Source organism: Triticum aestivum, chromosome 2B, assembly GCF_018294505.1.
Source record: "Triticum aestivum cultivar Chinese Spring chromosome 2B, IWGSC CS RefSeq v2.1, whole genome shotgun sequence".
Classification (NCBI taxonomy): Eukaryota; Viridiplantae; Streptophyta; class Magnoliopsida; order Poales; family Poaceae; genus Triticum; species Triticum aestivum.
The window spans coordinates 525742762-525759776 of NC_057798.1; the positions used below are offsets into that span (position 1 = coordinate 525742762).

General features: G+C 51.5%; 1 protein-coding gene across 9 annotated transcripts; it reads right to left on the reverse strand.

Moving 5' to 3' along the window:
• Positions 1-5604: 5604 nt before the first annotated feature.
• On the reverse strand, positions 5605-9600 carry LOC123045816 (thiosulfate/3-mercaptopyruvate sulfurtransferase 1, mitochondrial). 9 transcript variants are annotated; one of them, XR_006421591.1, is made up of 5 exons: positions 9032-9600; positions 8102-8217; positions 7765-7927; positions 7503-7600; positions 5605-5838 (listed from the first exon to the last, which is right to left on the reverse strand). XR_006421591.1 is itself a non-coding variant. In XM_044468994.1 (5 exons), exons 1-5 carry the CDS (start codon positions 9299-9301, stop codon positions 5812-5814), a joined length of 660 nt encoding a protein of 219 aa, XP_044324929.1. In that variant the 5' UTR covers positions 9302-9600; the 3' UTR covers positions 5605-5811. The 9 variants fall into 9 exon arrangements, 6 of the variants coding, with proteins under 6 accessions (XP_044324929.1, XP_044324931.1, XP_044324932.1 ...); XM_044468994.1 differs by having other exon boundaries at positions 7503-7586; XM_044468996.1 differs by having other exon boundaries at positions 7503-7586; positions 9047-9599.
• Between the last annotated feature and the right edge of the window lie 7415 nt (positions 9601-17015).

The following is a 17015-nucleotide window of genomic DNA, read 5'->3' on the forward strand; positions in this document are numbered from 1 at the left end:
CTGCAATTTCCTTTATATTTTCGGAGGGTATTCTAGTTATAATCAAACAGTAATGCAGTACCCGAATTTGTGTGAAAAAGATAGCTGTCATCAACAGAGCAGCAGCTAGGCTTCTGCACGTGCCGTGGCAGGGAGGGGAAGCTTCCCAGTGTCCACACCATCACCATAGGGCATAGGCTACAGGCACCCCAAGCCGGCAACCCCCCGCCGTCCCACCATCTGCGCCGCTCGCTGGCAGAGCCACCCAATGGAAACCAGGATGCTAGCTGCCGTGCGCGCCGCCGACCGCGAATTGCTTTACAGCTTGTACTACCCGGCTGGCGGGCGCGCCCCGGCGGCGGCGGTGGTCGGCTGCGTCTGCCTCGACTACCTCAGGTGCAGCGAGTGCGAGCGCATCCTGGGCCAATCCTTCCTCGCAGTCGAGCTCGCCGTCCGCAAGAAGCAGCGCACGGATCCTCCCGTGCTGGCGGCGCGCGTCGGGCAAGAGCTAGGGCAGGGGGGCGGGCCGGGCTCGCACGGGGCCGAGGGGTCCGACGCGGCTCTCTCCGGCATGGCGCACCGGGTCGTGCCGGGCTCGCACCCACCGTCGGACGGGGCCGAGGGGTCCGCTGCGGCAGTCTCCGGCATGCCGTACCGGCTCGTGCCAGGCTCGCATCCACCGTCGGACGGGGCGGAGGGGTCCGACGCGGCAATCTCTACCATGGCGCACCGGATCGCGCCGGGCATGAACGGCAGGGTCGAGGTGTTCGAGGCGGCCATCTCCGGCATGACGGCTAGGCTCGGGCTCGCCGCCGCCGTGGGGGAGCGTGCCAAGGAGGTGTTCAGGAGGATGGAGAGGGCCAACGCGTGGCATTACGGCAGGGGCTGGACCAAGGACCTCAGCAAGGGGCTGGCCTACGCGGCCTGCCTCTCGATCGCGTGCAGCACAGACGGCTTGGCGCTGTCGCCGAGGGAGCTGGCCCGGGCAGCAGCCGCGGACGGCGGCGCGGCCTCGCCGAAGGATATTGCCACACTGGTCGCGCACATCAAGAGGAGGCTCGGGGAGGAGGAGGCAGCCGGCAGGGCGGACCGGCTTGTCCCAGGCTCTGACGGGGTCGAGTGGTCCGGCACTGCAGTCTCCAGCATGGTGGACCGGCTCTGGCCGGACTCGCACCCCCCGTCAGACGGGGACGAGGGGTTCGAGGCGGCCATCTCCGGCATGGCGGCTCGGCTCGGTCTCCCGGCCGCGGTAGGTGAGCGTGGCAAGGAGGTTTTCCGGAAGATGGAGGAGGCCAGTGCGTGGCCGCATGGCCCGGGCCGGTCCAAGTTCCGGAGCAACGCCCCGCTGGTCTACGCTGCCTGCCTCTCCACCGCGTGCCACAACGAGGACTCGGCGCGGTCTCTGAGGGAGCTGGCCCTGGCGGCAGCGGGCGACGGCGGCCCGAAGTCGATGAAGGAGATCGCCAGGCTGGTATCGCACATCAGGAGCCAGCTCGAAGAGGCCGGGCAGCTGACATGCATCGGCATGGTGAGCGTCTCCAGCTTCCTGCGCCGCTTCAGCGCGTATATCGGGCTGGCAGAGGCGGAGGAGACGGTGGCTCTGGAGGCGGCGCGGCGGCTCGAGGAGGGCGACCTCGACGTGCCGCACAGCCCGTGGTCCGTGGCGGCCGCCATTGCCTGCCTGACCCTGGAGCGCGCCGGCGCCTGGAAGCCCGGCAAAGACGTGGCAGCGGCCACCGGAGTCTCCGACATGACCATCTACATGGTGTGCAGGAAACTGCGCCCGCATGCCGAGCTGCTCTTCGGCTGATCGGATCGGACGTGACGCCATGGCCTCTTTCTTGCTCTCCCCTCCTGCCAATTTCGCAGTTCGTCCGAAACTACACGATTCTTGGCCTATCTACACGTCTTTCTTGTCGGATTGCTCTGTATTTATGCGAACTGTACTGATTAGAACAGTCATTCGTCAGTTCAGTACTGCGTATTCCTACTTGTTTGGCTACTTAATAACTCGGAACTCCTGGGCAGTGATGAATTAAGGTATTATTACTAGGAAAGGACTAGCTAGCCGTCCTTCGAAGGATCCGGCCAGCCGATCCTCCGACCTCTCTATCCGACCTTGCCGGAGAGGTCGGAGCAAAAAAAAATTGTACTAATGAAATATCGTAGCAAAAAAAATCCGGCGAAAGAGACCTCGCGGAGACGTTGGATCAAAAAAATTGTACTACTATAGCATCGTAGCCAAAAAATCCGTCAAAGTCCTCCGGTGACTTATGATGCAAATCAGATGAATAGTTGTAGCAAAAACATAAACCGATTGTAGCAAAAATATTGTGCTAATATAAGCATCATGGCAAAATATTTCGGCGAGGTACTCCGGCGAGACTCCTATAATGCAAACCAGCATATCAAATGTAGGAGTAGCAAATAAAATTTCCATGCAATACAAAATTATACAGTATAATGTGCAAAAAAATATAACGGCTGCAGCATCTGAAAAAAAGGGCCGGCAAGACGCCAAAAAACAGAGATGGCCGCCATGGTCGTCGATGCCAGAAACAGGGATGGACGACGGCCCGTTGGGTGGAGCTCCTCCAAGCGCGCCCGGCAGCGTTGACCATGGCGATGAGCATGATAGTAATTCGAGGACGCCGTAGGAGCGTGTGAGGATGGGGCTCGTGGCCCTGGTACTCGAGGAGTTGGAGGCGGGAGTCCATGGAAGGCTCCTGAGCAGGGCGGGCAGGCGCTGCGGTGGGGGCTACGCGTAGGGCGGCGCTCCTCCGGGGTGGGCTGGGGCTACCCCATGGGCGGCACAGCGCGGGGCGGGCTCCTCCATGGGACGGGCCGGAGCTCCTCCTTCAGCGGCGGTCAGATGGCGATGGGAATGTAGGTTGAGACGAGTCGCGTACTCGCGTGAGGAAGGAGGAGGTAGGGGAACGTGGTGGGACCTGCTGCAAACACGTTTTCCTTTTTTTCCTGTACGCTGTGTAGGTGGGCCTGTTCGGTCGTCGCTAGCTCACCCGGAGGATCGATCCTCTGGAGGCGCGCTAGCATTTTCCTTATTACTACTACAGTATTTCGTTTCGTCTCTGTATTTTGCTGGTTAGTACTCCGATATAGTGTGACAATGTCGTGGGTGAAAGGAAATGCTTTCAGGTAGCAAAGAACAAATCGGCACTTACAGTAGAAACCAATCACATGCTAAGTACTGTCTGATTGATCAGAAGCAAGAGGAAAACACGATCATCCAACGAAATCCCGAGAACGACTCTGGAGTCTGGACAATCCCTGCACATCCATCTGCGAGATGAACGCATTGCTCATCGTGTGTGAAACTTCATTCCGGTCTCCAAGTTGAAACAATCTACTCCTACAAGGATTGTTCAGGTTCTGTTTCTTTTTTTCATGGTAAAAAAGGAGCCGGCTTCCGGTGCCAAAGGGTAACAGAACAAATAGTTTCTCTAGCTAATACCAAAAAACGTATCAACCGAGAAGAAAAGCAAAAGCAAACTAAAGTTTAGAAAGATCAAACATAAAACCGATTAACGCAACCGCTGTCGCCACTAAGTTTAGATAGACTCGTATTACAACTCAAAATAGGAAGCGGTTTGAGACAGCCATCCAGACAATGAATCCTGATGTTTGGATCAGCCTTCAATCGATTGTCGCATGCTGTCTTCTTTTGTCTCCAGTGGTTGCTCGATTCACTGGTTCAATTTCTTTGAACGTGAACTTCATTTTCGTCTAGCAGATGCGTTCATAATCATCTACGGACCAGAACATTGTGATCTCCCTACAAGACATGTACACCGAAATTACCTCCCAGCTTAGGAGGCACGACAAACAGTGGCGGAGCTAGACCATTTGAAATCAGGATGCACAGAGGGTACTATAATAGATAAAAGACAAATTTATGGGGTGTATATGTGGTGAAAATAATGATAATATTACAAAGAAATTTTTCCTAGGGGGTGTCATGTGCACCCGACTGGCTAGCCTTGGCTCCGCCCTGTGACGGCGAAGCCGACTCCCAACATTACAAGCTACCCTAATAAAAATGGGCAACTTCTACGGTACCTTTTACTACTCCCCAAATAAGACTAGTATAATCTCATCTAACGGCTGAGAAAATTTTGGCCCGGTTAGCCCAACTTATAATTATTTGGGAAAAATACTAACAAATTAGGCCCAACTTCTAATTCTTTCTCGATCTGGGTGAGAGTTAATCGTCCACAGCTGCTAGCCTGCTACCGAGCGCGACGGCGAGGATGGCCAGGAGCGCGAGCGTCGCCGCTGTGACAGAGGCGGCCCCGCACGGGCGTGGCGGAGCGTCGTGGCCTCGTAATTCGGCCGCAGCTTGGGAGTGGTTTGACGACCTCTGGCGGTAAAGGACCAATGGCCTGGTCACAGAGCATCGGGCTGGCCTGGACATGGTGCTTCCCTGCTAGCCCCGGTGCCAAATGAACGGTGGCACGATGCACCAATTATTTAATTTGATAATTAAAGCGGTTTGATTTATGATATCGGTTTATGTTAATCAATGCAGTTTACCTAGCGCCTCCACAATCTGAGACGTGGAGGCCGATTAGGGCCGCCTGAATAGGCGCTAGGCCTCCATGCGCGCGGGTGCTGGATCACCACGGCCGCCGCATCGGCCGTCTTCCACATAGCCGGGGCCAGCCGAACCAACAATCCTGCACGAGCCAAGGAAGGCCATGGCCAGCCCAGCAGCACGGCGGACACTGCCTCCGCCGACTCCTGCCGCCAGGTTAAGGGCGCCGCCTTCCTCAGCACTCCGATCCGATACTCGTGGCATATATCCCGGAGGAACGCGCTCGACGACGACGAACGCCGGACTAAGGAGGCGATGTGAAGGAGGGGTTGGAGGGGACATACGGGATTTAGGATGAGATTTCGGATCGATGAATGAAGTTGACCAGGTCTGGGGTCGGGCGGCGCTACGTTGGGGCTGGAAGGATTTTGGGCCGGGCCCCGACACCGGCCTGTTATACTAGTGCTGATTTGACGAGTAGTATAATTTATACTAGTCTTCTTTTTAGCACTAGTATATAATCTATTTAGGGCCTTTAGATCCACTCAAATGAATGGTTGTTATTCATTTGAGGGTACCTTAAAACAGCTCTAAAAATTGAGAGAATTCCTCATTTGACACTACTTCCAAATATGATTCCTTATTTGACACGAAACTTTTTCACTCCCTTATTTGACACGTAGTGTAAATATTTTTGCCTTATACGAGACTAGTGCATTTTGATAGCAAACAGTGTTAGTTGAAGACTAGAAAGATGCTTTTGCCCCTAGTGACAAACAAATTACAAAACAAATGTTGTTGTATTGCTCAGGGTTAAAATACCAAACAGGGCCCAAAACATGTTAGCTAGTCATGGAATCAATTTTATTTCAACAACACAATGCTGTTTTTGTGCGTCGGCTAAAAGCAGAAGTCCAGCACGCATACAGGCGGGACGACGTAGGTAGGACAGGAGGGACGCGCTGTAGTCGCCGAACCGTGACTAGCTGCTAATAATCTGAAGACAAAGCACTGAAACTGGATTGCGAGAGAGAGTTTGTGCGCAAATTAACATCCTGCGGCCCTTTTGTTTCTTCGCTCTTTTTTTTATCGATCTAAAGTACATGCAAGAGCATCCAGCTACTGATCCTAATCTCACGCCTCGCCCATCCTGCTGCTCCGCCAGCACACCTCATTGCTGGATGTAGAGCAGGCCACGAGCACTGCACCGCACGCCTTCTCACTGGACTAGGCCCCCCGTGCTCGTCGGCAAGCACGCCGATGCCCAGTGCGTCTCCTTCCTAGACGTCAAGGGTACTTAGTCCACCCTAAAAACATTTGACGGAATGACATGACAGACGGATCAAACGGCAGTGTCATATAAGTAAAAAATTACACTTATGAATTACTCCCTCCGTCCCAAAATATAAGATGTTTTAGCTTTGTGAAGTAAATGTATCTAGTACATCTTATATTTTGGGACGGAGGGAGCATTACACCACGTCCTCAAATAGATGGCACTCAAAAGTGCCTTCTAAAGTATCAAAAGTGCCTATAATTGTTTCTAAAGGCATAAAAAAAGTGCTAGGGAATGTTTAGACTAGAAAGGTCTTTAGTGACACTCCTAAAAAGTGCCTTCTAAACTGAGATTTAGAGGCACTATTGATTTTGCCTCTATATATCTTTGGGGGCAACATGAAAAGTGCCTTCTAAAGTTAGAGGAAGGCACTAGTGATATTACCTCTTTATTTCTTTCTAGGCAATTTCAAAAGTGCCTTCTAAAGTGAGATTTAGAGGCACTATTTAGATTGTCTATATTTATCTTTGTAGGCATTTTCAAAAGTGCCTTCTAAAGCAACATGTGGAGGCACTATTAATATTGCCTCTATTCCTTCTAAGACAAATTCAATAGTGCCTACTATAGTTATATTAGAGGCACTTTTCATGCACCATTTCCAATACAAATCCATTACAGCCATGCTTTTACACAGATAGTACAACAGCTATAAACAGTACATTTCAATTTAGATTTCAAATCAACCACGACATTCCGTTTACAATTCAAATCAAAATCAACCACACCAACATTCAGTTTCGACCTAACAATGAAGATCTAGCAGGAGCACATGATCTCCAGCAGCAGCAGCTCGCCTGCTCCTCCACACGCGACAGCTCGACAAGAAAATTAATGGCCAGAAGAAATATTTAACGCAATTTAACTCTGAAAGAAAATAAGCTTGACAAGAAGCAAGTTACACTCGAGTTCTAGGCTTGTAGACAGCCTCTTGGCCCCGATGTGCATAGTAAATACAATAACACTTTAACAGAAAGATCAGAATAGAAAGAGAAAATAGACAACTTTGTGAATTAACAGAAAGTTGGTTTCAGTCCCAACTTTGTGAAGTAGTTGCAGCTAGGATCAGAGTTGAGGATTTCTCAAGTTATATGGTACCTCATGTAGTTGTGAATTAACAGAGCAATATCACTAACTGAACTCCTGTACTGAGAAATACTTGGCAAGAGAGTACACTACTTTGATGATCATAATGTTTTTAGTGTTATAACATGCACTTATTGAAAATCAGATCATCTAAAGCAAGCACTAGAGCAGCAGAAGTCACAAATAACCAAGTAATCAATAGACGAACAAGTAAGGCATCTCAATACACATGCCACTGGGAAATCTATATTTTACATGTGTAAAACTGAGCATATCATGGTCCACAATCATGTAATAATCCACTACAGCAGCTACAGATCATTGTAAATGACTAAATCATAACAATTATCATCATCACAACAACTGAATATGAAACCATCAGCGTAGACACTAAAAATCATAACTGTCCAACAGCAAATGTTTTTCCAATAAATTTAAGTTTTTCCAATATATTATTTCTCAGGCTACTAATATCAAATGTGGAAAATGAACCACATACTAATATCGGGGTACTGATACAAATATAGTAATAGCAATGGAATATGGTCATGCCTGCAACGTCTGGATGTATTTCTTTGATCTGTCCAGGTCTTTTTTGCCCAAACTTAATTCAAAATAATCTCCTCTATCCATGTCCTGGAAGCAGCAAGCTTCAGCTCAGTATAGAAAAACAATGATGTCAAAAGAACATTCTTCAGCAAACCATGACAGACTGAAAGCAAATGATCAAAAAGACTCATGGTGTGATTTAATTCAGCGAAGTATGGTTATTACTGTAGCATAAAACATAGAAGAGAAGAATGGAAAAAGTTACCGACTGCCCCTGGTAAACCTTCTCGATTGCTTCACTAGCAGCACTAGCTTTTAAGATAGCATCGCTGGAGGCACTTGATTCCACGCCATACCCAGAAGCACGCCACTGGGGCAAACCTCCATCCAAAACCCAGACTTTGTCATGTCCATAAGCACGAAACATCCTGGCATCAAGAGAGCAAGCATCAGAGTAGGAACGAACCATATTGCAAATGTATTGGTAAGGAAACTCTAATAATTTAAGAACATATAAGAACAATAGTCTCTTGTTTCTGCCATAATTCTGCTCTAACTTGTTTTAATTAGTTCCGTGGAAGGAAAAAAATAAAGAAACTTACCACCAAACACGAGCGGCGCTAAATAGCCCCTTCCCATCGTAAACATCTTTGCTGTAGATGCCAAGGGAAGATACAGCAGCATAAAATGCTTTTTCAGATGGCAGCATGTGTGGCAACTGAATAAAAAAAGAATACATTAAGTTCATGTGACTGTTGAAAATAGCAAGTGAAGACCAACATAGGGAAGAACTGGAACAGAAACTTTTCTACCACCAAACTAGTTAGTGCAATGCTAAGCAGCCTGCCCGTGTAGCTACGAGAAACCTAACTTCAATAACTCTGTGACTTTGAATCAACAAATAAGGATTGCTAAAACAGGAATCGGCAGATCACAACACAAACAAAAGAAGGCTATCTGGGTGTATTCAGTGTGTATCATATAGCAGCAAACGTTTTAGTTTGCCTGTTTTGAACTTTCATTATTTGGAATTGGCTAAGGCTATTTCTGCCGATCTGCAAAAGAATAGCACATAAGGTGTAAACCCCTACAAATGTCTATGCCCATAGATTGATGTATTGAGCCAGATGTTTGGTTTCACTAATAAAGAAACTGGGGCGGTTACCATGTCCTTGTATAAATAGACGAAGGAGATTTACATCATTTCTTTACCTAGCGTTCTTGCCTACTAAAGAAGTGCATAAATGCACAGAATATTGTTATCATTTACAGTTAAATATACCGCTAAACAAGTATGGAGAAAAGCGAGGATATCAGAAGTAAAGAAATGCAGAATTGCAGAGCGATGTAACCATGTAGTGCACTAATAAAGCTCATAAGACTAATTAGTTAACTGTCGGAAATCTCATGCTGAGCAGAGTGCGGTGCTGGCACACTAACCGCGATGATCCATCTCACGCTGAGCAAACGCACTGTCGGAAATTCAGTTAAAAGTACACACAGTAGATTAGGGACATCCCGATCGATCTCACGCTGAGGAAACGCACGGGCGGAAAGGAACGGGACTCTGCAGCTTGGAGACGGCGGCGGCACTGACTGCAATCAGGAGGGGCGCGCTCAATGACCATCCAGGCGTGGAAGAAGTCGCGCACTGCGGCGTCGCACCTCCAATCGCAGACGACGAGGTCTCCCCCGTCGAAGCAGATGAAGCAGACGACCTCCTCGTCGTCCTCCTCCTCCTTCCTCGCCGCGGCCTGCCTCGCGTCCGCGGCGGTTAGGGCGGGGGCGGGGGCGGCGACCATGACCACCCGAGCACCAGGACGGCCGCCGGAGTTCAACTCCGACGAGGGGCGCAAACCCTAGCTCCCATGCGGGGTAGGGCACAGCCGCACGAGGAGGCGCCCGGAAAATCTAAGAGGAGGAGATGATAAAGTGCGGCTAGGTGCGTCGTTCGCGCTAGGCGACGGCGGCAGAAACCACCGGAGGCGGCCGGGGTTGGGCGGCGACGGCGGCGGCGATTTCGGTCGCAAGAGCGAGGAAGAGAAGGGGAGGACGACGCGGGGCGTGGACTGGGTTGACCGGCTCGGTCGAACCGGTTGCTTCGACCCAGCCGGCCCACATTCAGTGGGTGCAATTTCGTCATTTGACCTAGGTTTAATTGAAAATACCCTGAATTATATTGTGTCAATTTGCATAGCTTACGTGAATAATTCTGCAAAGTAACTTGGATAGATGGTTAGGGCATCCGCACCGGCCAGACCCATCCGGACTACCCAAACCGTCCGATTTTGTCCGGATGGGTCACGGGCCGGACGTTTTGCGTCGGAGGTAATTTTTGGTCGATGCCCCAGCGGTGTATCCCAAATTGTCCGCCCCGGCCTGCATCAGTGCAGTTTCAGTTTCGTCAGAAGTCTGAAACATCATGCCTGCCCTGCCTCGCCGTCGATGTCGTCCTCGTCGAGCGCCGGGAATGGAAACCCCATGTCGTTCTCGACCTCCTCGCTGAGTATTTGGGGCTGACGCCGTTCAGGACGTCGTCGCCAAGATCACAGTAGGGTGAGGTGGAGCAGCTCCGCTGCGGCGAGATGACGATGTCCACTTCGACAGCTATTCCCCAGGGTCCTGCACCTCGCCGGCCCAGCCTTCCGCGTCAGGTGACGCGGTGGCGGTCCAGTCCCCGAAGTCCGACCAAGAGCGCCCGCCGTGTCCTCTGATTTGGTCCAATTTTTGTAGCCACAAATCGATACAAACTAGTAGTAAAAATTAAGAGGAATCAAGATGAAAAATCAAGTCGTGGGGCAGATTAAAGATTGGAGCAGCACTGAGAGAGGCGGTTGACCACATCCCTGCTCGGCCATGGCGAGGAGGAACTCCTCCGCTCGCATCCAGTCCCGTACTGACCGTGCGATTGGAACTAGAGCAGCAGTAGCTTGGCCCGTCTCCATGCAAGAATCAAAGCAAGAGCAACAGCTCCACCTGTGCGACTGGGAGCAAATCATGGAGGAATTAGAGCATGGATGTCGGTGTCAAAACCGGCGGATCTCGGGCAGGGGGTCCCGAACTGTGCGTCTAGGCGGATGGTAACAGGAGACAAGGGACACGATGTTTTTACCCAGGTTCGGGCCCTCTCGATGGAGGTAAAACCCTACTCCTGCTTGATTGATATTGATGATATGGGTAGTACAAGAGTGGATCTACCACGAGATCAAGGAGGCTAAACCCTAGAAGCTAGCCTATGGTATGATTGTTGTTATGTCCTACGGACTAAAACCCTCCGGTTTATATAGACACCGGAGAGGGCTAGGGTTACACAGAGTCGGTTACAATGGTAGGAGATCTACATATCCGTATCGCCAAGCTTGCCTTCCATGCCAAGGAAAGTCCCATCCGGACACGGGACGAAGTCTTCAATCTTGTATCTTCATAGTCTTGGAGTCCGGCCGATGATGATAGTTCGGCTATCCGGACACCCCCTAGTCCAGGACTCCCTCAGTAGCCCCTGAACTAGGCTTCAATGACGACGAGTCCGGCGCGCATATTATCTTCGGCATTGCAAGGCGGGTTCCTCCTCCGAATAATTCCTAGAATATTGTGAACACCAGGATAGTGTCCGGCTCTGTAAAATAAATTCCACATCCCCCCGTAGAGAGAATGATATTTACACAAGTTCAATCTGCTGACGTATTTTGTGGCGTGACGTCACACCACAACCAAGCCTTTACTCGAATTGTTTTTATTATACCACCTCAGCGCGTTTAGCGAAGCGGTTTCCTTGGCACGTCTCGTCGAAGCAGAGATCGTGTTCCCCTTATTCCGGGATTCCCATCAATACGGATGTGGGCAACCCAACCGCGCCCATTGCCACGCCCCCTCCATCGAAGGCAAGTTCCAAACAGTCACGGGGACGGCTCTTGGTATTCTCCCTCTTTATAATGAGACCAAGGCCCGTTTCTTTTCTTCAATCCTCAATCGAATCCGCCCCTCGCCCCGAGTTCCAACACCCAGGGCTCCAGATTCGAGCACTTCGAACCTTTGACAATGTCCGGCTCCGACCTACAGGGCCGGTGGATGCCCTCTTCCGTCACGGAAGAGGACGTGCTAAAGCTGAGGGAAGCCAGGTACTTAACCTACGAGATTTCGGATAGGTTGCCTGCCCAAGGGCAAGTCATTCCTACTCCCGAGCCTGGCGAGAGTGTCGTGTTCGTGTCTCACCTCCATCGGGGTTTAGGCTTCCCGATGGATCCCTTCGTGAGGGGGCTCATGTTTTACTATGGGCTGGAATTCCACGACTTGGCTCCGGAGTCCATCCTCCACATCTCATCATTTATTGTCGTCTGCGAAGCCTTCCTCCGCACTACCCCTCACTTCGGTTTGTGGCTCAAAACCTTCAATGTGGAGCCGAAGATGATTGAGGGGCGTCAGGCAGAGTGCGGAGGGGCGGTTATAAGCAAGAGGGCCGACGCTCCATGGCCCGAGGGCTCTTTTCAGGAGGAGCTCGGCTTGTGGCAACAGGAGTGGTTCTACATCACCGCTCCCAGGGGCAGCAGGCAAAGGCCGCCGCCCGCCTTTTGCTCGGGCCCTCCACAACGACTGACGTCATGGGTCAACAAAGGGCTTGGCTGGGGGCCGTCCAAGGACGTACCCCTATTGCAGGGCCGGATTCGGGACCTCCAAGAGAGGGAGATCAACCTGGTCGTAGTGACGCAGGTTATGCTGATTCGGCGTCTTCTGCCCTGGAAACGTCGCCCCCTCCGCCTGTGGGAATTCAATCCGGAGGGGCCTCGAGCTCTTCAACACTTCATGGGTACAACACCCGTGGAGATGTACAAACTGTTCTTCGGATCACAAGAGATGTGTCCGGAATTGACCGAGGACGCTGGCCTAAGTTGCAATCGCCCGGATACTCAAATAAGTAGCCCTGTGTCCGGACATATCGTCCATTTATTTATCATGGGTTTGCCTCTTAACCAGCTATCCCTTGGACAGGAGTGGATAGCGCAAGCAAAACTGATACGGTGTCCGGCCCCCCTCCCTGAGACCACGCCGGATCCCGTGTTAGTCAAGATGTTCGAGGTTGCGCCTTCGGAAGAGGGCGAAGGGGAGAATAGGAGAACTACCGCCTCTGCTAAGGAGGCTCTTAAGAAGGGAGGGGTTGAGAATCCCTCCTTCCAGGGGAGAAGAGGACCGCTTCCGAGGACCCGGAGGCTAAGGCCTTAAAGCGGGGGAAGAAATCCGCACCGGAAGGTCCTGTGCCGGGAGAAGCCCCGACCGCACTGTCTCCCCAAGGGAATCAGCCCTCCAGCGAGCCGTAAGTAGAAAGAGGGGAGTTTTGTAATAAGGGACATCCCTGTTTTTTATTTCTGAGGATAACCGAAGTTTTTACCTTGCAGTTCGGATCTCAGCCCTTCTCAGCAGAGCTCATCTTCGGGGGATCTTCGTCCGGAGATGATGGAGAGCGAGACGCCTCCATCTGCCGCACTGTCAGGCAGGGCGGGCAACCCTGAGGTGTCGTCACGGAGGGTCTCCCCGAGTCCGGCGGGGCCGGAGAGTTCGGCACCAACTGGTGTACGGCCGGAGGAGCTGAAGAATCTGCTCGAGAGGGCGTCTATCTCAAAAGATCACCGTACATTAATGAGTATGGTGATTGAAAGGATTTCATCCGCTGAGAGCGGGTTGCATGAGGCCGTCAGAAGTTTACTGACGGGGTTTGAGGTACGTAAAAATGTCATACCTTTTGATAGTTTTGCACATAGAGTGCGCCCTGTATAGATAGTAGCCCCTGAGACTCGGTGCGTTATCAGAAGTGACAGCGTGCCGAGGATCATAATCTCAGTGTTAAGATGTCGCCGTTCCTATTCAGGGGGCGGAGCGTTCGGTGGCTAGTCGGACTGATAGAGTTGCCGAACTGAAGCAGCAACTGGACGTTGCGGATGCGGACATCGCGCTGGTTAATAAGCGACTTGACGAGTCACAAGGTGGGTGGTTTCTCCGCGGTCACCTGGTAAGGGAGCTTATGCCCACGCCTTACAACATGTATGTTTGGTGCAGATGGCGCCGCTGCTATGGAGGGTGAGGGAGTCCTGGACTAGGGGGTGTCCGGACAGCCGGACTATCATCGTCAGCCGGACTCCAAGACTATGAAGATACAAGATTGAAGACTTCGTCCCGTGTCCGGATGGGACTTTCCTTGGCGTGGAAGGCAAGCTTGGCGATACGGATATGTAGATCTCCTACCATTGTAACCGACTCTATGTAACCCTAGCCCTCTCCGGTGTCTATATAAACCGGATGGCTTTAGTCCGTAGGACGAACAACCATTACAACAATCATACCATAGGCTAGCTTCTAGGGTTTAGCCTCCTTGATCTCGTGGTAGATCTACTCTTGTAATACCCACATTATCAATATCAATCAAGCAGGACGTAGGGTTTTACCTCCATCAAGAGGGCCCGAACCTGGGTAAAACATCGTGTCCCTTGTCTCCTGTTACCATCCGCCTAGACGCACAGTTCGGGACCCCCTACCCGAGATCCGTCATTTTTGACACCGACATTGGTGCTTTCATTGAGAGTTCCTCTGTGTCGTCACAGATAGGCTTGATGGCTTCTTCAATCAATGACAACGCGGTCCTGGGTGAGACTTTTCTCCCCGGACAGATCTTCGTAGTCGGCGGCTTCACACTGCGGGCCAATTCACTTGGCCATCTGGAGCAGATCGAAAGCTACGCCCCTGGTCAACGGATCAGATCTGGGAGCCTAAACTCCACGGCGGATATCCGCGGAGACTTGATCTTCGATGGATCCGAGCCGCAGCTGAGCATGCCGCACTGTCACGATGGGCATGATCTAACTTTGCCGCCGGACAGTACCTTGGAGGCCGCACACGAATCCGCTCCGACCCATAGTCCGGAGCCGATCGCGCAGATCGAGGACGGGTGGCTGGACATCGCCTCGGGAGCTGCAACTTCCACGGCGATGGAGCCGAACACTGACCTCGTCCCTTGTAAAGCTCGTGACTCTAAGGTGCCGGACTCCCTGCCGGACTCCGAACCTCCTGGGCCCCTGCCAATCGAATCTGATTGGGCACCGATCATGGAGTTCACCGCCGCGGACATCTTTCAGCACTCACCCTTTGGCGACATCCTGAAATCGCTAAAGCATCTCTCGCTATCCGGAGAGCCCTGGCCGGACTACGGCCAGGATGGTTGGGATGCGGATGACGAAGAAATTCAAAGCCCACCCACCACCCACCTTATAGCCACTGTCGACGATCTAACCGACATGCTAGACTACGACTCCGAAGACATCGACGGTATGGACGACGATGCCGGAGACGATCAAGAAGCAGCGCTCACTGAGCACTGGGAGGCCACCCCAACACATGACGTATATATGGTGGACACCCCAAAAGGAAGCGATAACGAGGAACAATGGGGCGCGGCAAAGGATAATCCCGCCGATAAACAACAAAAACGGCGACGCAGACGCCGCCCTAAGTCCCGCCTCGACAAAAACATCATTCCTAATGACCCAGCAATAGAGCAGGGCAGACCAGTGGACGACAAACATGCAACCAAGCAACCGTCCGAACAGGACGAATCGGATAATCAATCCATGCCCAGCGAAACCAACAGTCCAGACGACCTCACGCCGAACACACCACCGGAGCATAAGAACCTTCACAAAAGACTCGTCGCCACTACAAGAAGTCTGAAGAAGGCAAAACGGAAGCTCAAAACAGCGGAAGACATACTCAGAATGAGGTGGAGCAAAGTACTCAAGACCGCAAACAAATATGGCAATGGCCACCAAACAAAGAGCTACCCGAAGCGCAAGCTGCTGCCAGAATTTGACGAGGAAGCCATAGAGCCCTCACAGTCAAAAAACAAAGAGGCCGCCTGGCCGGATAGACGGCCAGAGGACAGGCCAAAAGCGACAAGCGGCGCCGCACACAAGCCGACTTATGATCCTGGGAAAACAGACGGCCCAGCCAGGTCCATCTACGGGCCAAAAAAGAGGGCCCCAGGAAGCAACACAACACTACAAGTGTTCGAAGACAGCGGCACACCCAAATACAGGGGCGCCGCACACCCACTATGTTTCACCGATGAGGTGCTGGATCATGAATTTCCAGCAGGGTTCAAACCCATAAACATAGAGGCATACGACGGAACAACAGACCCTGGAGTCTGGATAGAAGATTACATACTACACATACACATGGCTAGAGGAGATGATCTCCACGCCATCAAATACCTACCCCCAAGCTCAAAGGGCCAGCTCGGCATTGGCTCAAAAGCCTCCCAGAAAACACTGTTGGAAGTTGGGAAGAGCTCGAGGATGCATTTAGAGCAAATTTTTAAGGGACTTATGTCCGCCCTCCGAATGCAGACGATCTAAGTCATATAACTCAACAGCCCGGAGAGTCAGCGCGCAAATTCTGGAACAGGTTCCTTACCAAAAAGAACCAAATAGTCGACTGTCCGGACGCTGAAGCCTTAGCAGCTTTTAAACACAACGTCTGAGAGGAATGGCTCGCCAGACACCTCGGCCAAGAGAAGCCAAGGACAATGGCCGCGCTAACAAGCCTCATGACCCGCTTTTGCGCGGGGGAAGACAGCTGGCTAGCAAGATGCAGCACCAGCGACCCGAGTACACCCGAGATCAGAGATGGAAACGGAAAATCACGGCGCAGAAAAGATCAGCGCTGGAATAAAGAAAAAAGCCCAAAGAGCACGGCGGTCAACGCCGGATTCAAAAGCTCGCGGCCAAACAATAAAACACTGCCTCTTAAGGACAACAGTGATGAGCTATCCAACTTAAACAAAATTTTGGATCGGATATGTCAAATCCACAGTACCTCCGGAAGGTCTGCAAACCATACCCACCGAGATTGTTGGGTTTTCAAACAGTCCGGCAGACTCAACGCCGAACACAAGGGGCTCGACGCGCCAAGCGAGGACGATGACGAACCCCACCAGCAGAGCACCGGAAAACAAAAGACTTTCCCACAAGAAGTCAAAGCAGTAAACTCACTTCATGTGATAGTACGGAAAAACAATGCAGCACCCGCTAAGATAGGTGTCGCACGGTCCACCCCAGCGGAACCTCGAGATTGGATGTCAAAACCAATCACTTTCGACCACATGGATTATTCCAGAAGTATCCGAAACGCAGGATGGACTGCCCTGACATTGGATCCTATAATCGATGGACTGCAATTTACACAAGTCCTGATGGACGGCGGCAGCGATTTAAACCTGCTATATCCGGACACAATCCGCAAGTTGGGGATAGACCTTACTAAAATTCAACATAGCCACACTTCCTTTAAAGGAGTGGAGCCAGGCCCTTACGCCAAGTGCACAGGCTCCTTATTACTAGAAGTTGTGTTCGGGTCACCTGACAACTTCCGACGCGAAAAGCTAATCTTTCATGTCGCCCCATTCAAAAGTAGCTATCAAGCACTATTGAGACGTGAAGCTTTCGTCCGCTTTAACGCAATACCACATCACGC